This window comes from Coregonus lavaretus, assembly GCF_964263955.1.
Source record: "Coregonus lavaretus genome assembly, chromosome: 22".
In the NCBI taxonomy this organism is placed as follows: domain Eukaryota; kingdom Metazoa; phylum Chordata; class Actinopteri; order Salmoniformes; family Salmonidae; genus Coregonus; species Coregonus lavaretus.
In genome coordinates, this window is record NC_140009.1 from 30,170,717 (window position 1) to 30,194,341 (window position 23,625).

Genomic DNA, 23,625 nt, shown 5'->3' on the forward strand with positions numbered 1-23,625 from the left:
ACACAGCCTTGAATAAAGAATGGTACCAACAAATCCTCCGAGAGCAACTTCTCCCCAACCATCCAAGAACAGTTTGGTGACGACCAATGCCTTTTCCAGCTGATGGAGCACCTTGCCATAAGGCAAAAGTGATATCTAAGTGGCTCGGGGAACAAAACATCGACATTTTGGGTCCATGGCCAGGAAACTCCCCAGACCTTAGTCCCATTGAGAACTTGTGGTCGATCCTCAAGAGCAGGTGGACAAACAAAACCCCACAAACTCCAAGCATTGATTATGCAAGAATGGGCTGCCATCAGTCAGAATGTGGCCCAGAAGTTAATTGACAGCATGCCAGGGCGGATTGCAGAGGTCTTGAAAAAGAAGGGTCAACACTGCAAATATTGACTCTTGCATAAACTTAATGTAATTGTCAATAAAAGCCTTTGACACTTATGGAATGCTTGTAATTATACTTCAGTTTACCATAGTAACATCTGACAAAAATATCTCATAACACTGAAGCAACGAACTTTGTGAAGACCAATACTTGTGTCATTCTCAAAACTTTTGACCACGACTGTATTGTCTCTCGCTCTCTCTTTCTCAATCTATCGTCTCTCTCTTTCTCCATCTATCGTCTCTCTCTCTCTCTCTCTTTCTCCTATCTATCTCTCTCTCTCTCTTTCTCCATCGTCTCTCTCTCTCATTCTCCATGTATTCGTCTCTCTCTTTCTCCATCTATCGTCTCTCTCTCTCTCTCTCTTTCTCATCTATCGTCTCTCTCTCTTTCTCCATCTATCGTCTCTCTCTCTTTGTCCATCTATCGTCTCTCTCTCTCTCTCTATCTCTCTCTCCTCTCTCTCTCTCTCTCTCTCTCTCTCTCTCTCTCTCTCTCTCTCTCTCTCTCTCTCCATCTATTGCCTCTCTCTTCTCCATCTATCGTCTCTCTCTCTCTCTTTCTCCATCTATCGTCTCTCTCTTCTCCATCTATCGTCTTCTCTCTCTCTCTTTCTCCATCTATCGTCTCTCTCTCTCTCTCTCTCTCTCTCTCTCTCTCTTCTCTCTCTCTCTCTCTCTCTCTCTCTCTCTCTCTCTCTCTCTCTCTCTCTCTCTCTCTCTCTCTCTCTCTCTCTCTCTCTCTCTCTCTCTCTCTCTCTCTCTCTCTCTCTCTCTCTCGTTCCCCTTCTCATGATGTTCATCCCTGACAGCACACACTAGGTGAGGAGCTATGGCCTCTGAAGAACTATCCTCTTCGTCTCTATCTCTTCTCTCCTATCTATCCTCTCTGACACAGAGACCACACAAGCCCTTTTTGTGCCTCAGAAATGCATCACCTTTAGCAGTATAAACATCCCCGGTTTCTTTGTGCTGTTGTTGTTGTTGTTGTTTTGTGTGTGACACTACAGAAGCCACAGTGCCCGAGGAACCTCACAATACAATACCTTCCTGACCTCAGTGTTGAACTCAGGAGTGTTGTTCTGTTCTGGTCAGACCTGAACACAACCCTCTGTGCAGCACGAGTCAGCCTGAATAGCTAAACATCTCCGCTGCAGTTAGGCTCTTTGAACAGCTCTCTTCCCCCTCTCTTCCCCCTCTCTTTCTCTCCCGCCGCCTCAATTTGAATGGATATTCATGCACATCAGGGAGGAAGCAGCAAAACACTTAATTGGCACAAATATCTGGGTGTTCTGGGGGGAAATGAACATGTAGCTCAGCCCAGCAGCACAGCACAGGGCTGTTCTCAGTAATCACTCTTCATTCAAGATGGCAGTGTGATGTGATCTGAGCGCATTGGGAGTTGTACGCATTTTGTCTGCCTCTATACATACATATTTACATTGACATGTGTAGCAGTCGAGACAGTCCCCAAGCAGGTGTCCATCCAAGCAGTTGAGGCAGACAAGGAAGAGACAGCCCATCATGTAACATAACATATGATGATGTAGACCTACTTAGTCTTTGGATGGTGGATCTGTTGCTATTTTAAAACACCATTAAATATTCACTATACATACAGTATCTATATCTCCCTCCTTCTCCATCCATTCATTCCCATTCACTTTCATCAGATTTTATTCATCTTAACTCTTCCCTCCTCTTCTATGGTTCCGGTTGTTCTTTGTCCAATAACAGTTAAGGAAGGCGGGAAAGGGAGAGAACGTAGGGCTGGTACAATTACCGTATAATCGTGTTACCGACAGTTATGGATGAAGACCGTCATGAAAATAAAATAACCGCCATAACTGTTTAAAATATATATGTGACCGACCACCTTGATTCGGTCTTATATAGCACAATTTGAAATTGTGTTTTTTACGCTGGATAAAAGTAGAGACTCAGAGCTACACAATAGTACATCATACACTGCAGTTTAGGAACAATGGGAAAGTAAATTTGCTTTGAAAGTTGATAAACTTGTAACCCCACTTTTGAGAAAATGGCCCTTGAATGTTTTGGTACACCTACTGCAGAGTTCTTCTTTGTCTACACCTATTCAGCATCATTCACAACCTCTAAAGCCTTAGCCCCTCCCATCTCTTTAAGGATTCACATGTGAGGCCATGTGCTAAACAGACTGAGTAGGGTAGTGTAGAAAACAACCAAAAATGTCAAGACTAAAAGTGGTGAAAGCGTAGCCTACAAGAACGAAAAACTCCAGGTAAGAATACACTCTAGTCCTTGGCATATATCCTAATCTGATTTTGGTGCAGGTCATGTTGTTCTTCACATTACCGTCTCGTGTAAACACACACTATATAAAATCAAATCTAAGTTTATTTGTCACATGCACAGGCTACAGAAGGTGTAAATGGTACTCTGAAATGGTTACTTGCATATTTGCATAGTAGAAATATCAAAAATAGAAACTGTCCAGATAAAAATATTTATGAATATTTTATCATTTTTAGATGATGCTTACCCAGACACACGTCTGAATTGATGGGTAATGTCAAAGAAATGCTATAACCACCCCCCAGCCACGTCTAGCTAAGTGGATGGGTCACTATTTTCTGTTCATTAAATACAATAGATGGCCGTAATCACCCCCTGACACAACTTGCTAACTTGATGGGTCATGTAATCATTTGGCGAAGTGGAGTATTTTTTTTAGACATGTAGCTAGCTAGCTAAACAATTAACCATAATCCCAACCCATACTACCAGCAATACAAACTGATTGTCATAGTTATGGCTAGCCACCATGCATGAAATGCTGTAGTATGAATCTGCAGGTAGCTAAAGCTAACCAACTAGGTTTAATGTTAGCTAGCTAGCTAACTTTAGGCTATAACTAGCAATGCAAATAGATTTCTGAGATAATATTACTACACAGATCATACGCATAACATTAGCTAGTGAGCCAGCAAGCTAACGTTCGCGAGCTAGCTAACAGTACGCTTTAGCTTGCAATGAAAACAACTCTTAACAACGTGATGAAACTTTGTTGCTCCTTGCTGAAACAAGCAAGGTGTTGGGTTTCCACTAGCTTCTATAGCCACAAAGTCAGATTCCATAGCCACAAAGTCAAAATTGGCTACAAAAAATAGCTTTTTGGTAACTTATTTTAAGGTTAAGGTTAGGCATACTTTTAGCAATGTGGTTAGGGTTAGGTTTAAAATCTAATTTTAAGAAGATACATTGTAGAAATGGGTGGGGTTTATGACTTTGTGGGTATAGAAGCTAGTGATATGACCTAGTAGCAAACAAGTCTTTGGTTGCCAAGGCAACGCCCCCCACAATGCTGCAGCAGCACACATAGAACCTCTAAGTTGGCTTGGAACCTCTAACCCTGGCAATTTGACTGGTAAACTCATCAATACACTCGCAATAGATGCGATAAAGAAGTCAATGGAACTCGACCAAAACAATGGAATTGCCATAGAAATGCATGGGGGAAAGGGCCGTGGGGAAAGATCCCAAGTTCCCTCATTCCCCCCAGCAAAATTAGCCTCCATTTAGGCTATTGTTGAGGTAGAAATTGGAGTATAATGCTTGTTACGGATGTCAACGCCAACACATGTTCATGTCATCGTTACTAATCAACTGCATTACAGATAAAAACGACTTTGGCTACCACCACCGATTTCTGTATGCTAGCTATGCTAACCAGATTAAACGAACGGGAGTTAGCATTTAACAGTCACTTCTTCTAAACCTGAAAAGGGACAACTTCTACGTGTTATGCAGCGAAAACAGCCAAATATATCAAAATTGGACTTAGGTAACCACATTGTGGGCCTGTTACAATACATAAATCATGACAGATTTGACGAATATCCAATTTGTTAGATCAGATTTGTTGAATGTGCACCAATATGGTCAATGGAACGTCTGTGTTCCATTGACTCCTTTACCGCATCTGTGGCTGCCTGGTATTGTGATGCAATAATTTTCATGGTTCATTCAAATGATGCTAACTGATGTGGCTCATACAATGGAATGTATTTTTTGTAATGTCAGTTGAGTTGAATCAACAAATCACAGCACATATTTTAGAACATACTGTATTTTACTTTAATGTATTTAGCTAAAATGCTCAGCTAACCTGCTACGAAAAGTCACTTCTGGTCGTAGCTGTACTCCCTCTAGTCACAACCCACTCGCAATGGCCGCCAGTCTACCCATTATGCCATCATTGACTTGAATGGGGACGACCTTTCTATTCATTCTATTTATATGGCAGCACATGCAGTCAGGAGCGGAGGAAATACAAAAAATGTGCGTCTAAAAAATATGTATATTGTTTTGCAATTCCATGACCGTCACAACCCTAAGAACATGCACATTTTAGAGATGTCTCTCTCTCTACTCCCCTTGTCTTTAAACATGGTACCTGGAGGGAGGGAGCTGCAATCAGCCAGACCCCCTCCACTGTCAGGGAGGGAGGGAGGGAGGGAGGGAGGGAGGGAGGGAGGGAGGGAGGGAGGGAGGGAGGGAGGGAGGGAGGGAGGGAGAGAAGTGTTGGGGATGACAGCTTAATTGTCTAGCGGGAGGGAGGGAGGCTGAGAGGGCAGGCAGTGTAGAGGACCAAAAGGACCTAGAGTCCAGAATCCAATGACTGCTCTTTGTGTGTGTATAGTGTGTCCATGCATTCCAGTTTGTATTGATTGTGTGTGTGGTCAACACAGCTGCTATGTTATTCTATATGTGGTGTATACATAGTCTAGACATAGTATGTTGGCAGTGATTGCCATCAGTAGCAGTAGATCAACAGAGAGTGCTGACTGACTAAAGTCTGTGTGGGTTTGTGTGTTAAAGGGATAGTTCAGGCCAAATCTATATTTGGGTTGAATTACCCTTATCTTGAGTTGTGCCTGAAGGCCCATAGTAACAGAATCCACAATAATCCATTATTTACTACTGCCACTGGAGCATCGTCGAAATTCATGAATGTGAACAGCCGATCGGACGTTAACAGTGATTTCCATCAGTAGCAGTAGATAGACAGAGAGTGCTGACTGTCTGACTGAGATCTGCTCTACTTCAGCACCTTGGACAGTGCTTAGTTTACAGACATGGCCACCTGCTGTAGTGCTGCCTGTACTGCCGTCAGCTGCTCTGGGGAGCTAATAAATGTCCCCATCACACTGACACTGTGTGTGTGTGTGTGTGTGTGTGTGCGTGCGTGCGCGGGTTTGTGTGTTAAAGGGAAAGTTCAGGCCAAATCTATATTTGGGTCAAATTACACTTACCTTGAGTTGTGTCTGAAGGCCCATGCTGACAGAATCCACAATAATCCATTACTTAGTTCTGCCACAGCCAGGAGTTAGCATATTAGCATCGTCAAAATTAATTAATGTAAACATCTGAACCGATGTTAGCAATGCTGCCCTGCAAGCCCGAACTTCCACAAAAACACTTTAAACTAAGTTCGGTAGCGTCAATACTCGCGAATAACCTGTCCATCATGTCGTTATTTTTGCAGTAATATCAGAATATTCCAATGCCCTGATAGTTCCATCAAGCCACCGGTGAGTTTGTTCACAGCTCTGGTAATCGATTCACATCTGATTGCTCAATGGAATACAATACAATGAAATACAATACAACTTCATTGTCCATGTTACAGCAAACAACAGAAACAAATGCGGCTGTGAAACTACATGAGGAAATTGTTCCAGTTTTGAGTGACAGAATTCCAGCGATTATTTCAGCATTATTCACGTAAAGAAATCCCTGCAACCACCAACTACCAAACTTAGTTTGAAGTGTTTTTGAGGAAGTTTGGGCTTGCAGTACAGCATTGCTAACATCTGTTCAGCTGTTTATATTCATGAATTTCGACGATGCTAACTCCTGGCTATGGCAGAACTAAATAATGGATTATTGTGGATTCTGTCACCATGGGCCTTCAGACACAACTCAATGTAAGGGTAATTCAACCCAACTATAGGCCTGAACTAGGCCTTTAAGTATGTGTGCATTCCACATGGGCTCCTTCAGGAATCTGAGTGATCCGACACAAAGCAGTGGAGAGGCTGTGAGTGACAGGCTAGTGGAAGAAGAGAGGGAGGAGAGGAGAGAGGGAAGTGAGGGAGGAGGGGAGGAGGGGGGTTTGTACTGTAGTCAACATTCAGAAGCATGCACTTCATCTAATGAGAGAGCCAAGAGGTCAGTCTTTAACTACACAGAGATAATGGCTGTCTCCTGAAACCATGGCAACAACACCTCTCCCCCTCCTCTCCATCTCCTACTTCCTACTCTCCCTCCCCTCCTCCCCCCACAGTAAAATCAATGCAGGGCTTTTTGTTAGCTTAATGACCGCTCGGGTTGGTCTGTCCGACTGTACCGTACCTCCACCATGAGGTGTGCATACAACATCTTCCTCCCTGCCTCCCTGCCTGCCTAGCTCCCTGCATGCCTGCCTGCCTAACACACTGCCTGCCTGCCTGCCTGCCTAGCTCCCTGCCTGCCTGTCTAACTCTGCCTGCCTGCCTAGCTCCCTCCCTGCCTAGCTCCCTGTCTGCCTAGCTCCCTCCCTCCCTGCCTAGCTCCCTGCCTGCCTAACTCCCTCCCTCCCTGCCTAGCTCCCTGTCTGCCTAGCTCCCTCCCTCCCTGCCTAGCTCCCTGTCTGCCTAACTCCCTCCCTCCCTGCCTAGCTCCCTGCCTGCCTAGCTCCCTGCCTGCCTACCTAGCTCCCTGCCTGCCTGCCTAGCACCCTCCCTCCCTCCCTGCCTAGCTCCCTGTCTGCCTAACTCCCTCCCTCCCTGCCTAGCTCCCTGCCTGCCTAGCTCCCTGCCTGCCTACCTAACTCCCTCCCTCCCTGCCTAGCTCCCTGCCTGCCTAGCTCCCTGCCTGCCTGCCTAGCTCCCTGCCTGCCTAGCTCCCTGCCTGCCTAGCTCCCTGCCTGTCTGCCTAGCTCCCTCCCTCCCTCCCTGCCTAGCTCCCTGCCTGCCTAGCTCCCTGCCTGCCTACCTAGCTCCCTGCCTGCCTGCCTAGCTCCCTGCCTGCCTAGCTCCCTGTCTGCCTAACTCCCTCCCTCCCTGCCTAGCTCCCTGCCTGCCTAGCTCCCTGTCTGCCTAACTCCCTCCCTGCCTGCCTAGCTCCCTGCCTGCCTAGCTCCCTGTCTGCCTAACTCCCTCCCTCCCTGCCTAGCTCCCTGCCTGCCTAGCTCCCTGCCTGCCTGCCTAGCTCCCTGCCTGCCTCGCTTCCTACCTGCCTGCCTCGCTTCCTACCTGCCTGCCTCCCTGCCTACCTGCCTGCCTTCCTGCCTACCTGCCTGCTTCGTTGCCTCTCTCTCCATCTAAAGTCACATATTAAGGATCATTTTCTTCAGCCATTATTGATGTAAAAGAGACTTGTGAAATTGCCAAACGGGGTAGCAACCATCATCATAAATGGCAGACAGATTTGTCTTTCTGTCAGTGTTTGTGACGGATAGAGAGAGAGACCGAGGGAGATACCGAGAGAGATAAATAGAAAGGTGGAATGAGCGAGAGCGAGAGAGAAAGGGAAAGGTGGAGTGAGAGATGAGAAGAGAACAGAGAGAGAAAAAGAGGGATGGGGTGTGAAAACTAGCCATCAGAATGACTGCAATGTCTCGGTTGTGGTTTATATGAGTCAGTATGTGGTTAATAGGCAGGGGGGCGTATGATACATGGTGATGACCCTTGCACTCCTTGGTTGGTTGGCAGTGTGTGAGACTAGCTTAATGAGGTGCTAGAGACATCTTACTGGCCCTTACGTTTCCTTAGATTACCTCTGTTGCTCTATTGTACAGGGTTCTCTCTATGGCTTGGCTCCACACTCAACATAATGGTCAACCTGTTACGTAACCTCTTACCACCATTAGAAGGTCTAGGCGCCAGGCAATCAGAAATGCATTAAGTGTTTTAAAAAATATATATATATTTTATTTCACCTTTATTTAACCAGGTAACCCAGTTGAGAACAAGTTCTCATTTACAACTGCGACCTGGCCAAGATAAAGCAAAGCAGTGCGATAAAAACAACAACACAGAGTTACATATACATTTACATTTACGTCATTTAGCAGACGCTCTTATCCAGAGCGACTTACAGTTAGTGAATACCTTTTTATTTTATTTTTTATACTGGCCCCCCATGGGAATCGAACCCGCAACCCTGGCGTTGCAAACGCCATGCTCTATCAACTGCTCTACATCCCTGCCGGCCATTCCCTCCCCTACCCTGGACGACGCTGGGCCAATTGTGCGACGCCCATATGGGGTAAAAAAACATAAAGTCAAAAAATACAACAGAAAATATATATACAGTGTGTGCAAATGTTGCAAGTTATGGAGGTAAGTCAATAAATAGGCTATAGTGCAAAATAATTACAATTAGTATTAACACTGGAATGCTAGACGTGCAAGAGATTATGTGCAAATAGAGATACTGGGGTGCAAAAGAGCAAAATAAATAACAATGTAGGGATGAGGTAGTTGGGTGGGCTAATTTCAGATGGGCTGTGTACAGGTGCAGTGATCGGTAAGGTGCTCTGACAACTGATGCTTAAAGTTAGTGAGGGAGATAAGAGTCAGCTTCAGAGATTTTTGCAATTCGTTCCAGTCATTGGCAGCAGAGAACTGGAAGGAATGGCGGCCAAAGGAGGTGTTGGCTTTGGGGATGACCAGTGAGATATACCTGCTGGAGCGCAGACTACGGGTGGGTGCTGCTATGGTGAACAATGAGCTAAGATAAGGCGGGGATTTGCCTAGCAGTGATTTATAGATGGCCTGGTGCCAGTGGGTTTGACGACAAACATGTAGTGAGGACCAGCCAACAAGAGCGTACAGGTCACAGTGGTGGGTAGTGTATGGGGCTTTTGAGACAAAACGGATGGCACTGTGATAGACTACATCCAATTTGCTGAGTAGAGTGTTGGAGGCTATTTTGTAAATGACATCGCCGAAGTCAAGGATCGGTAGGATAGTCCGTTTTACGAGGGCATGTTTGGCAGCATGAGTGAAGGAGGCTTTGTTGCGAAATAGGAAGCCGATTCTAGATTTAACTTTGGATTGGAGATTCTTAATGTGAGTCTGGAAGGAGAGTTTACAGTCTAACCAGACACCTAGGTATTTGTAGTTGTCCACATACTCTAGGTCAGACCCGTCGAGAGTAGTGATTCTAGTCGGGTGGGCGGGTGCCAGCAGCGTTCGATTGAAGAGCATGCATTTAGTTTTACTAGTGTTTAAGAGCAGTTGGAGGCTACTGAAGGAGTGTTGTATGTTGAGTGATACACTGAGCTGCTGCTGTTACAGATATACACTAAAGGTACAAAACATTCAGAACACCTTCCTAATATTGAGTTGCACCCCCACCTTTTGCCCTCAGAACAGCCTCGATTCGTCGGGGCATGGACTCTACATGGTGTCGAAAGCGTTCCACAGGGATGCTGGCCCATGTTGACTCCAATTCTTCCCACAGTTGTGTCAAGTTGGCTGGATGTCCTTTGGGTGGTGGACCATTCTTGATACACACGGGAAACTGTTGAGAGTGAAAAACCCAGCAGCGTTGCAGTTCTTCACACAAACTGGTCCGCCTGGCACCTACTACCATACCCCGTTCAAAGGCACTTAAATATTTTATCTTGCCCATTCAACCTCTGAATGGCACACATACACAATCCATGTCTCAATTGTCTCAAGGCTTAAAAATCCTTCTTTAACCTGTCTCCTCCCCTTCATATACACTGATTGAAGAGGATTTAACAGGGACATCAATAAGGGATCAAAGCTTTCACCTGGATTCATCAGCTCAGTCTATGTCATGGTTTTGTATAGTCAGTGTATATGTGGGTTTTCTCCTATACATTTACACCAATCATTAACCCTTTATTAACTCTTATCTTTCCTTCGCTCTCCTCCCCTCCCCCTCTCCACTCCTCTGTCCGTGTGTACAGGTGTTCTCAGAAGGATCATTGTGAGCGTGCTGATGAGCCGTACCGTTTTGCAGCTGTTCTCTCCCAGTGTGTGAAGGCCACCGTGTACCCAGACAGCATCGCAGTTTCAGAGCCCAGCGTGCCGGTGAGTCTACACGCATGCACGCTCGAACGCATGCCCGCACACACCTACACACACACATGCACACACACATACTCACACTCAATCTCAACACACACCCCTACTCCACCACACCACACTACCCCAACACACCATCAACATCCAGCTGGAGCTGGTAGGTTGGCATGATCTGAAAGCAGTTTTTTACAGAGATGGAGCTTTCTCCCAGTCTATTCCACAGTAACAGTGTATTGTAGATGAACACAGATGAATAAACATCATCCTCTGTGTCTCATAAGTGCTCTATGTGGGTGTATGTGTGTGCATATGCTTCCCCGGCATCCAACATTTTGGCGTGTGTGGGTGTGAACAGAGTCGTACAGTAATTCAGCATGGGCACAGTGAAACAGACAAGCAGGCCATCCGTAAGAGCCTCTATTGTCTCATTTTCTATTCAGCTCAGGAATTCACACACTCTTATGGTGTGCTCTACTTGGAATGGCTGCACATGGGAGTACACACGCCAGTCCCTCCTGGCAAACGTCTCTAAACTGTCTTTAAGGTTTTGAATGTGTACTCTACATATTCCTGTTCATATTCCCAGCAGCACTACAAAGAACCCTGCATCCTGTCCCAGTTTCAATATTTTCCATGTTGTGTACTGATGTACACTGTTAGGCATTACTACCACTGGAACAAAGGCGAGCCATCGTAGTGCTACAACAGGGGTGACCATGGCCGTAGGTCTACCTGTACCTGTGATGACCCATAGCCACCATGCCACCTATAATCTATAATAGAGGTGACCGATGGCTTTGTGTGCTCTTTTTTTTTTTTGTCTTTTGCAAACTGAAATGTCCCCTCCTTTCCTCTCTGACAACATGACAGCAACAGGGTCACCTCCATTGTCTTACGTCAGATAGGGCGACGATTCCACCTGCACTGTTTAGGGACGAGCGTCACGTAGGTGTGACGCCACCTGTCGGAAGATAATTGGTCACCTCAGCTCTGAGCATTCCGCTGTGGCAGGAAGCTATCTCCATGACAACAAAGCCTATCCTCCCTGGCGACAGCTTGGTGAAGCAGCAGGGGAAAAAATCAAATTACCTTTATTAAAAACACTGCCACCAATTAGGCCAGACATTACAGACTCTGGCACAAAGATACCCACTGCATCACCACTGTCTCGGAGAGAGAAGGAGACAGGAGAGGAGAGAAAACAGCAAGAGGAAAAACAGGCTCACAATAGAAACCTGCCAGTGCCTCTGTGTACTGTGTGTGTGTGTGTGTGTGTGTGTGTGTGTGTGTGTGTGTGTGTGTATGTCTGTGTGTGTGTGTGCGTGCGCGTAGGTTTGGGAATTGCCAGGGACCTCACGATACGATATTATCACAATACTTTGGTGCCGATACGACATATATTGCAATTCTCACAATTCTATATGTATTATGATTTGATACTGTGATTTTATTGCGATTCGATGTTCCAAACAAATTGCTCACCATGTGTCTGCTGCAGAGGGACAAGAGAGAGCCATGAGAAAAAAAAGTCATGGAAATAAAAGTGCCTGAAACAAATTGGCTCCCTATTTAAAAAGAATATGGAGAACAAGCTATGAAGGAAAAATACTGGAGTTTGGTGCAGGTACAGACAACTTGCGATATTGTCAAAATGATACAATACGATATATTGTCAAAAATAGTATCCTGATATGTAACTGTATCGTTTTTTCCCCCCATCACTACATGCATGTGTGTGTGTGCGTATGTGTGTGTTCCCTGGCAGAATAGAGCTAATTAATGTGATAGGATAGTAGAGGTTGATAACAAGACATTGAACAGAAATATAGATCCCTTCATGATTTTCTGTAATTGAGGGCATAAGAGAGAGAAGCACCATAGAGTCGAAGGGAAGGCAGATGGAGAGGTCCTACGAGGTTCATCCATGTCTTTTACTCCAGCCCTGCCTCCCTGTCTTAGACAGTGTGTCTTATAAACCATGTAGTTATGCTGTTCTGCTGTCTCTCGCTCTCTCTCTCCCCCTCTCCCTCCCGGTCCCTATAGCCCTGTGGTGTTTAGCGCCAGGCAGATAAAACAAAGGGAAACTTCAAACGGCAACGGCCCAAAATAACAGCTAATAGAACATGCCTCTGAAATGCCACGCTGATAATTACCCAGGCTCCCTCACTTCACTGTCTGGAGAGCGGTTCACACACCCCGGTCTGCAGAATACATTTATTTAAAGGCTGAGCAGCTGAGGCGCTTGCTCTAGCCTCTGTGTCACACTGCTCTCTAGAGAATGACTTCAAACGCCTTTCGTTTCATGTATCTGTGTGTTCCTATGAAACTGAAGAGGAAGACAAAAATGCATATAAAATGTGTGAAGTGGCCATTTTCCCAATGTTCCTGTAAAACAATGACTTCCCGCTATTTTCTTCTACGTCTGGTTATTAGATAGTGTTTCACCCACTATGTGCTACTGTAGTGAAATACAACTACAACCAACTACCACAACGTAACGGCACCTTTTGCATTGCTCTGGTACGGTGGACTATGAGACAAAGTAGCTTTTAAAATTTTGTGACAGTGTTTTTTTTAGAATGCTACATCACCTGTTTTCTTTGTGACCTGTGAAGTGTGGTTTCTTCCTATGTGACCTTTTGAAGTGTGGTTTCTTCCTATGTCTAATGTATGTTTCCTCTCTCTGAATAGTTGCTTGTGAAGGTGTCTGATGTCCCCGACCTCTCGGCTGGGATCACCTGTTCCTTTGGCAACCTGACAGAGGTAGAGGGACAGGTCAGCGGTAACCAGATCCTCTGTGTGTCCCCCACTGCTAAGGATGTTCCTCTCATCCCCACCGACCAAGGTAGAAACACACACATGCACACAGCTCACTCATACTCGCAACGCAGGCACGCATATGCACACACACACACACACACACACACACACACACACACACCTTATGCATCTGGCCAGGAAGCTAATTTAAATCGTCAACACCAAACAATTATTTTCCACAATTTCATACAAGATTCACTGACATTAAACTCAAGGTGATAGTTGGTTTGGAGCCATACATTTATACACAGGGCAGCAGCTGGCTGGGGCATTACAACCGTTATTTGAGTTATTTTTTTCACTCTATCGCTCTCTGCTATTTAGAAGCTCCTGTAGGGTTGTGTGTTAAGGAGATGTTCGATGTTCCCTCTTTCCGTCTCCACTCTCTTAACGACACACACATTGATCTCGACTCACTAATCCCACATCTGGTCACCATTGATCCAAGTCTGGAGGCAGGCAGCATAACAAGCTCCCCCTGCCCCCAGACCAGTCCTATTGCTGGGCACTGTGCTCCAATGGGCCATTGGCCCATTAAGAAACCTGGAGGCTGGAGGACCAGGGACCAAGGCCTGTGGCCGGATAGAGCTGCCCAGATTACTGTCCTCACATGGGGCTAACACACAGCACTGAAGCCAGTTAGCATTGTGGAGGTGGAGGTAGAGACTGGGTCCTGGTGGGACTATGATGATGATGGGAATGGAGATAAAAGGAGTAGCTTTTTTGTTCACACAGTGTTCTTTTTCAGTCTGCTTGAGATGGTGTGCCCAGGTTTTATGAGCACCTAAATATTTGAGACCTCAACCCATATCTGGACGAGCATTCAGGTATAACATGTAATATTAATGTGTGACATCATAGGTGATCACACACACACATACAATCACTATATGCCATCACACACACTATTTGCCAGTCACAGAGTGTGTGTGTGTGTGTGTGTGTGTGTGTGTGTGTGTGTGTGTGTGTGTGTGTTGTCACTGAAATCCCACCTCTGAGAGTAAATGGCAGCCATGTTTACCCGGATGTCCCCTGGTCGGGGGTGCTCGATGGGGGCTAATATGAATGCCTCTCCCCTGATAAATGTCTAATCTCCTCACAATCCCCCTGTCAATCCCCCCTCACACACACACACACACACACACACACACACACACACACACACACACACACACACACACACACACACACACACACACACACACACACACATTAGGGCTGGGCGATATGGACAAAATATAATATCACGATATTTGTCAAATTATTTATGGTTTTTAATGTTTTTTAATAATAAAAGTTATAAATATGCTTTCTGAGTAGATCATGACCCTAGGGTGGCAACACATACATTATAAGTGATTTCAATGGGGCTTTCTCCATTTATACTGTTCAATCCAACTCCAAACAAAAATAACTTTCAGCATTTTCATCCATTTCTGCATTTCCTGCACTTTTATTATCATTTCCACACTGTGCCCCACAGAGCTGCATGATATGGGCAAAAATATATAGGCCTAGTTCATTTGTGAACTGTTGGAATCATGGAAATATAATGATTATTCTAATTATATAGTTGGAATATAGTGGGCATCACCTAGAATACATTCTTGTTTGACATGACAATGAATGAATAAGCCAGTGAGGAATTATTGACAAAGTAGGAACAAAGTGTTGGACAGTGTTTCCAGGTGACCCTAATTAGATGTTAAATTACATGTTTTCTTACTTAATGTAGCTAGCTAGCTAGCTAGACAGCATATTCATGCTTCGCCTATTCCTCTCTGATAAGATACCCTTCCACAAACATGCTTATCTAGGCCTACATCAGCACTGGGACCAGGCAGTATTAGCTAACTAGCTATGTTTGCTCTGACTCTTAGTACATTTAGCCAGCTAACTAGCGATTAGCATTATCGGCTAACACAAATTATTTTAGCAACACCTTGCTAAGAAAAGACAAACAAGCAAACAGTAGTTTGCAGACAGTAAGATACACAAATCAATAGTGTAATTATGCAACGCTTGTGGAAAGCAGCATGTAACCAACATTGTTGCATCCATCTGACCATGCAGAATGAACGGCAAAAAAGTGCTTGTGACTCCTTGGTCAAACAGCAGGAGGAGAGGGAGGGAGATGACTCAAGTAGCAAACAGAGCAAACTATAAAAACTGTGTTGCGTATCACATTTAACAAACCTAACATTGAAATACCGTTATAGAAGGTAACGTAAAAACTCAAACCGGTCCATGCATAGTAAAATATGGTATACCGCCCAGCCCTAATACACATACACATGCACACACCCCTGACCCTCATCAGCCCGGGCAGGCTGCCTTTCTGCTTGCCTAGCAGGGGAGAGATATTTGAACATCGATCATGTGCAGAAGTAGTGACAGTGAGAGAAGGGGGAAGTGGATGAGGAGGGTGAGGGAGAGATGGAGAAAGGAATACATTTTATCTGACTGAGAGGGAAACAAAATGGCAGACACAGGAACAGGAACAACAGAACAAGCAGAGGATACTTTCTGTGTGCTTGTAGTTGCCAAATAGATTCTGTAAAGCAAAGCTGAAATGCAGGGCTGAGATATGTAGAATAGTGTACAGTCTGGTGTGAGGAAAAGCAAAAATGCATCTCCCCAACAGGTGCAGTGAGAGAGAAGAGTGTATGTAGGGTCATTGAGACCTCCCACACAACCATCTGAGCCCAAACCTGAGCCTGCTTTCTGCTTTAAACATCACATCACTCTGCTGTTCTCTCACTGGGAGAGAGAGAGGTTGGCTAATACAGGAGAACAGGCAGGCTCTGCTGGTGTAGGATTTTAATTTGAGCCAGTTTGCTACAGCAGGAAAATAATCCTGCAGCAACAGGAAATGTGAATTATTATGTGGATTATAATTAATGGACATTTGTGTAGGGGTTGATACATTTTTCAATAGGACAAATCAAGTCTGAAATTTCAAAGTGGAAATTACAAACATTAGAAGCCTTTTTACAACTCAAATATACTACAAGTTTGCATTTCCTGCTGTGTAGGTATATTCTCAGCAACAAAAGAGTGATCAAATTAAGATCCTACATCTGAGCCAGACACTCACCGTCAACCTAAACAAATTCAATAACACGGCAGCATTCTTCATAACACAGAGATGTCTTTATACTAGAATAACTATGAGTTTGTTGTTCAGATTACCACATACTGCCAAAACACTGCAGTCCCAGATGGTGCTTTCCTATGATGCTAGTAATGGAGAGACTAAGCGATAATAAAAAGGAGGAAACATGGGTTATACTGTGTGTTGGTATTATTGGACTTGGACTGTGGGATGAGATGAGTGTTTGTGTGGGATGAGTGGCCAGCCGGATGGGTCAGCTTGGTCCTCAGCAGGTACCTGGTAGCTAGTCAGACCCACCTCAGACCCACATGTCCCAGAGCAGAGACTGGCACCAGGTACCCACAGGGACTAGCCAAACTGGGCAGTAGCCACACCGGCACTTTCAGCTGCCCGCTACCTGCCCTCTGGGCCCCTTACAGACCTCCGGTGGACTGAGAGGGTGAACAGGGGACAGACAGAAGGATCGGTAAAAAGAAGGGATAGGAGCTGGGGGGAAAAGAAGGATAGGCTACTGGAGGGGAAGGTAGAAACCTGAGGGATAGAGAGACTACTAGAAGAGAAAGAGGGGGGTGAGTTAGTGTGTGTCTCGCCATTTGTATTCTAAGCAGGTTGTATTGAATACAGGAAGGGTTGGTACATGCTGCTGTGTAAGTGCTTCCTTCATTCATCGTTCTCTCTCTATATATATCTATCTTTCTCTCGCTCTCTCCCTCCTTTATCTCGCTCGCTTTCTCTAGACTGGTCAGGTGTAGAGTTAAGGCTGAACTCTAAGGAGACTGGTCAGATGGTCATCAGCACAGAGGTTAAGTTCTACAACTGCAGTGTCCACCAACTGTGAGTATCCTTCCTTATCTCCTCCCCCTGCAACCCTGGGCCAGTGTTCACTGCTGATCTAGGATCAGCTAGGATTCCCATTTAGATCATTATGAGTAAAATTATATGGACAGGGGGGACCTGATCCTAGGTCAGTATTTGTGAATACCGGCCCTGGAGTCCTGCAGTCCCGGAGCACACTACTGAATCAATACTGTGTGAATCTGTTACAGTGTCCCTACTTCCTAACCTTGCCTGCCCTCAGTCTGAGCCTCGAAAACCCTAAAATAGCCCCTGTGATGTCTAATGCAATCTGATCTAAGCTGTTCCCTCCCTTGAGCTCTACAACGGAAACCTCTGGTCATTGACATAATGAATCCTTGATCACTGCCATGTAGAAACACTGCTTATTGTATGCTCTTAGTCTGACACTGGCTCTGTTGGATGTCATGGCCCTGTGTTTTGTTTTGAAAGGCCTCTCCTCTGCCCTCCTCCCTTACCTCCTCTCTAGTGTCAGTGTCTGACTGTGTCCTTGTGTCTGTAGTCAGTCTGAGGAGCCTGTCTGAGTGGAACACAAAGTCACAGTGAACGCTATTAAGAGCTCCCACGTCTACTCAGATAATCAGGGAGTAATCAGGGAGCATAGCTCGTACGTACTCAAGTTTAGAAGGCTGACATAACACACACTCCAACCTGGTCTCAGAGCATTTCGTATTATTCTGAACGCATGGTATGTATTCATTTGTGGATGTCCATCACCCATTTCATATGATTTATTACGAATTACAATTAGTATTATATGTTATGAATTTGCAAAACGTACAATATGTTACGAATTTCAAAAACATATGATATGTTACAAATTCTAGCTAGGTGGCTAACGTTAACTAGCTAGCTAATGTTAGCTAGGCTAGGGGTTAGGGTTAATGTTAGGGTTAAGTTAAGGAGTTAGGTTAAAGAGTTAAGGTTAGGGTTAGGGGATGGGTTAGCTAAAAGGGTTAAGGTTAGGGTTAGGGGATGGGTTAGCTAAAAGGGTTAAGGTTAGGGTTAGGGGAAGGGTTAGCTAAAAGGGGTAAGGTTAGGGGAAGGGTTTGCTAACATGCTGAGTAGTTAAAAATCAGTAAGTAGTTGAAAAGTTCCTGATTAGCTAAATTGCTAAAGTTGTCCGTGATGAGTTTCGAACTTGCAACCTTTGAGTTGCTAGACGTTTGCGTTATACAACCACCAATCCACCCCGACCACCCACCCTACTTTCGTTTTTGTCTTAAGTACAGTGAAGGAAAAAAGTATTTGATCCCCTGCTGATTTTGTTAAAGGGAGTGCTCCTAATCTCAGCTTGTTACCTGTATAAAAGACACCTATCCACAGAAGCAATCAATCAATCAGATTCCAAAATGGCCAAGACCAAAGAGCTCTCCAAGGATGTCAGGGACAAGATTGTAGACCTACACAAGGCTGGAATGGGCTACAAGACCATCGCCAAGCAGCTTGGTGAGAAGGTGACAACAGTTGGTGCGATTATTCGCAAATGGAAGAAACACAAAAGAACTGTCAATCTCCCTCGGCCTGGAGCTCCATGCATCTCACCTCGTGGAGTTGCAATGATCATGAGAACGGTGAGGAATCAGCCCAGAACTACACGGGAGGATAATGTCAATGATCTCAAGGCAGCTGGGACCATAGTCACCAAGAAAACAATTGGTAACACACTACGCCGTGAAAGACTGAAATCCTGCAGCGCCTGCAAGGTCCCCTTGCTCAAGAAAGCACATATACAGGGCCGTCTGAAGTTTGCCAATGAACATCTGAATGATTCAGAGGAGAACTGGGTGAAAGTGTTGTGGTCAGATGAGACCAAAATCGAGCTCTTTGGCATCAACTCAACTTGCCGTGTTTGGAGGAGGAGGAATGCTGCCTATGACCCCAAGAACACCATCCCCACCGTCAAACATGGAGGTGGAAACATTATGCTTTGGGGGTGTTTTTCTGCTAAGGGGACAGGACAACTTCACCTCATCAAAGGGACAATGGACAGGGCCATGTACAGTCAAATCTTGGGTGAGAACCTCCTTCCCTCTGCCAGGGCATTGAAAATGGGTAGTGGATGGGTATTCCAGCATGACAATGACCCAAAATACACGGCCAAGGCAACAAAGGAGTGGCTCAAGAAGAAGCACATTAAGGTCCTGGAGTGGCCTAGCCAGCCTCCAGACCTTAATCCCATAGAAAATCTGTGGAGGGAGCTGAAGGTTCGAGTTGCCAAACGTCAGGCTCGAAACCTTAATGACTTGGAGAAGATCTGCAAAATCCCTCCTGAGATGTGTGCAAACCTGGTGGCCAACTACAAGAAACATCTGACCTCTGTGATTGCCAACAAGGGTTTTGCCACCAAGTACTAAGTCATGTTTTGCAGAGGGGTCAAATACTTATTTCCCTCATTAAAATGCAAATCAATTCATAACATTTTTGACATGCGTTTTTCTGGATTTTTTTTGTTGTTATTCTGTCTCTCACTGTTCAAATAAACCTACCATTAAAATTATAGACTGATCATTTCTTTGTCAGTGGGCAAACGTACAAAATCAGCAGGGGCTCAAATACTTTTTTCCCTCACTGTAACTATCTGTCTTATGTAACCATACCAAACGTAACATATCATACTATACTGAACAAAAATATAAACGCAACATGCAACAATTTCAAAGATTTCAATGAGTTACAGTTCATATAAGGAAATCAGTCAATTGAAATACATTCGTTAGGGCCTAATTTATGGATTTCAATTTACTGGTTAGACAGATATGCATCTGTTGGCCACAGATACCCAGAGCACGTACACGTCAATCCAGAGCATCCCAAACATGCTCAATGGGTGACATGTCTGGTGAGTATACGGGCCATGGAAGAGCTGGGACATTTTCAGCTTCCAGGAATTGTGTACAGATCCTTGCGACATGAAACCAACACTTGTTGCGTTTATATTTTTGTTCAGTGTAATTTGAGTGTCTCGGATTTATGTTTACTATGTTATGTCTAGTCTATGAGACCAGGCTCACACACACACACACACACACACACACACACACACACACACACACACACACACACACACACACACACATACTTAAAGAGATACACAAACACACACACATACAGACACACACACTGCCATGTCGGCGGTTCAATCAGCCTCATTCTTCTGAATTAGTGTGTGCTTGCCGGGGATCCCTCCCATGCTTTTGCACTGGTGAATATTTCAGCATAAGTATGCATAATTTATCCAGCCTCGTTGCAAGGAAGGAAAAGAAAATAGAAGCATAGCCCAATGAGACTTTACCTCCCTCCAACAATGACTTCCTCAATATACTGTACGGTAAGACTATCAGGAGGGAACAATTACTGTACCAGTCATAGGGTTAGTCCAAAATGGCACCCTATTTGCGGCCCCTGGTCAAAAGTAGTGCACTATATAGGCAATAGGATGCTATTTCAGACACAGTCATAGAGACCTGGACCTCCTGTCTATGGGATCCAAACAGAAGAGTCAGAAAATGTTACAAACATTTCAATCAACATCACTGTAATGCAACCCTAAGGAGACAGACTTTCAGGCCAAGGCTTACATCACGGTGCTTCCTGAAGCTCTACACCCTAACCTTCTGACAACTACACTCTAATGTCCCCTTCCTAATGTCCCCTTCCTCCCTTCCTGAGAGATCTGAGCCATGATGTTGGCAGGCACACATGCGCATAACGTTGGCACACACGCAGGCACAAGAGCATGCATGCACACACACACACACACACACACCCTGTCGTCATCCTATGCCCTAGGCTGTGTCTGCTGTTTGCCATCCCTCCACATCCTCTAGCCCTCCTCCCTCATCTCATTCAACACAGGATGAACACAGGGACATGGTTTGGGGTTGGGGGGTTATGCATGCAGTATGCATACACAGAAGATGCCAGCTATATCTCTACCCCACCCCCCCCCCCCCCATTCCCACCCTGCCCAGGGCATCTATAGCAGCACGTGGGCACTGTGCCCCCTGCCAGCTGGTAATTACAACCACATTACAACAATACTGGCCTAATGGTAATGAAAGAATCAAGCTGTGCCAACGTCTTATTCGTCCCCATAACTCACTTTACCTCCCTCCCTCCCTGACTTTGTACCCTACACTCTTAGAATAAAAGGTGCTATCTAGAACCTAAAAGGGTTCTACTGCTGTCCCCATAGGAGAACCCTTTGAAGAACCCTTATTGGTTCCAGGTAGAACCCTTTTGGTTCCAGGTAAAACCCTTTTGGGTTCCATGTAGAACCCTTTCCACATTCGGTTCTTCATGGAACCCAAAAGGGTTCTACCTGGAACCAAAAAGGGTTATTCTATGGGGACAGCCGAATAACTATTTTGAAACCCTTTATTCCCTATTATTATACTTTTGGGTCAAAAGTAGTGCATATGTAGAGAATAGGGTGCCATTTGGGACAAAGCCATGCTTTCTGTGTCCAGGGGCCTGCAGTATGCTGTGCTGCTGCCTCTATTCATACATACACATTATAGTGCCACTAGAAACTACTTGGGCTGCTGGGGTTGGCACACTTGTACAGGAACTAGGAGGTACCGTGCCAACCAGAAGGGCATCAACAGCATGTGCCCACTTGGGATCTGCTGCACTCGGTTCCTCCTTTTGTGCCATCCTCCTCCCACTTGACTAGTGCAGCTTCCTGAGTGTATGTCCTGTCCTGTCCATCTGTCTGTCCCTCCGTGCAGGTGTCTGTCCTGTGTGAACAGTGCCTTCCGCTGCCATTGGTGCAAGTACCGTAACCTGTGTACCCACGACCCTTCCAGCTGCTCCTTCCAAGAGGGACGCGTCAACGCCTCCGAGGTATGTACCGTACACTCTCTCTCTCTCTCCCTCCCTCCCTCCCTCCTGTCAGCCTGAGGGGCATGTCTCCAAACAGACACATCTAAGCCCCTCCATATTGACGTTTGCCATTCAAACCCTCTGTATTTGGTACTAGCAATTAGAAGTCTATTATCAGAGCCTTTTAACACCTCTGTAACAATGACATGGGATGTTTTGACAAAATCAATCAGGTTGTTTATGTGTATATGTGTATGAGTGGCACAGCGTGTGTGTGTGTGTGGTGTGTGTGTTCTATGATAGAGATTCCACTGATGTTGGCTGCTCACACCCTGCTGTGTGACAGTGGTTAAGGAGTGTGTTCACCTATCGGGGTGTAAAGCAACACATGGATCTGTATGCCTGAGAGAGAGGATAGACTACTGCTGCAGAAGAGATGAGGACAGTTGCCTCTCTCTCTCTTCACACTTCCCTTTTCAAATACACCACGGAGACCTGCTGCGGCAGCACTGACTGATTCACAGCACACACTCTCTCTCTCTCACACACACACACACACACACACACTTACTGATACACACATACATACTGCTGTAGCTATTATTGGCCTCCCCTCCCCCCAGCGTGTTATGATCCTGCAGATTTTTCCTCCGGCTGTCAGTTGTCATCAGGCGCAAAGCACCGGCAGCCATTTTAGAAGACTGACCATCTGAAGTGATCCTATTATGTGAGGCTTTGGAGTGGAAGAAGTGGAGCAGCCAACACTCTTCAGCACCAGCCAGGAAGGGATGCCCGTATGACCCTGTTTGACCCTGCTGTTGCCTCCCCTCTCCCTCCACCACTTCCCCTGTCAAGGGTTTTTGATCTCTCACATACCAAGAGAACACTATTTTACCCAGCTGGCCTTGCTGTGTGTGTTCTTCTGTTGTTGTTATATTTATTTATTATATGTTATATACCTTTGACCCTCCCATCCCCCCTCTCCAGGACTGTCCTCAGCTGGTACGTTCGGAGGAGATTCTGATCCCGGCTGGGGAGGTGAAGCCCATCACCCTGAAGGCCCGGAACCTCCCCCAGCCCCAGTCAGGCCAGCGGGGGTACGAGTGTGTCCTCCACATCCAGGGGGTCAGCCACCGAGTCACCGCCCTGCGCTTCAACAGCTCCTCTGTACAGTGTCAGAACAGCTCGGTGGGTACACACTGCAGGGCATGGAGACACGCTAAAACACATGATGGACACTCACAGCAACACACGCTAGCTAGCAAAGGCTCACATTCACATAAACACATACTGCAGGAGAGCAAACAAAAACGTACAGCACATGAACACAGCATACTGTCTATGTATTCAGATGAAAACACGTTTTCCATTTCTCTCTTACTCACAAAGCCAGATGTATCCACATTACATTATTTTCACTTTATCACCACAGCACCCCGGTTAACTCGTAAATTCACTCCATTTGTAACACAATATCAATTCCCATTTTGCACTTAAGCCCATTTTCACTCTGTGTCAATGAATGTCAATGATTGTCAGACT

General features: G+C 45.4%; 1 protein-coding gene across 1 annotated transcript in view; it reads left to right on the forward strand.

Annotated features, from left to right (window-relative positions):
* LOC311149922 (plexin-A2-like) overlaps positions 1-23,625 on the forward strand; it is a 221,719-nt gene that overhangs the window by 107,058 nt on the left and 91,036 nt on the right. Inside the window, exons 5-9 of the mRNA XM_084187151.1 lie at positions 10,359-10,472; positions 13,158-13,311; positions 17,139-17,235; positions 21,990-22,104; positions 23,071-23,271. Of these exons, the coding sequence (XP_084043277.1) occupies positions 10,359-10,472; positions 13,158-13,311; positions 17,139-17,235; positions 21,990-22,104; positions 23,071-23,271 (681 nt within the window). The remainder of the gene's footprint in view (positions 1-10,358; positions 10,473-13,157; positions 13,312-17,138; positions 17,236-21,989; positions 22,105-23,070; positions 23,272-23,625) is intronic.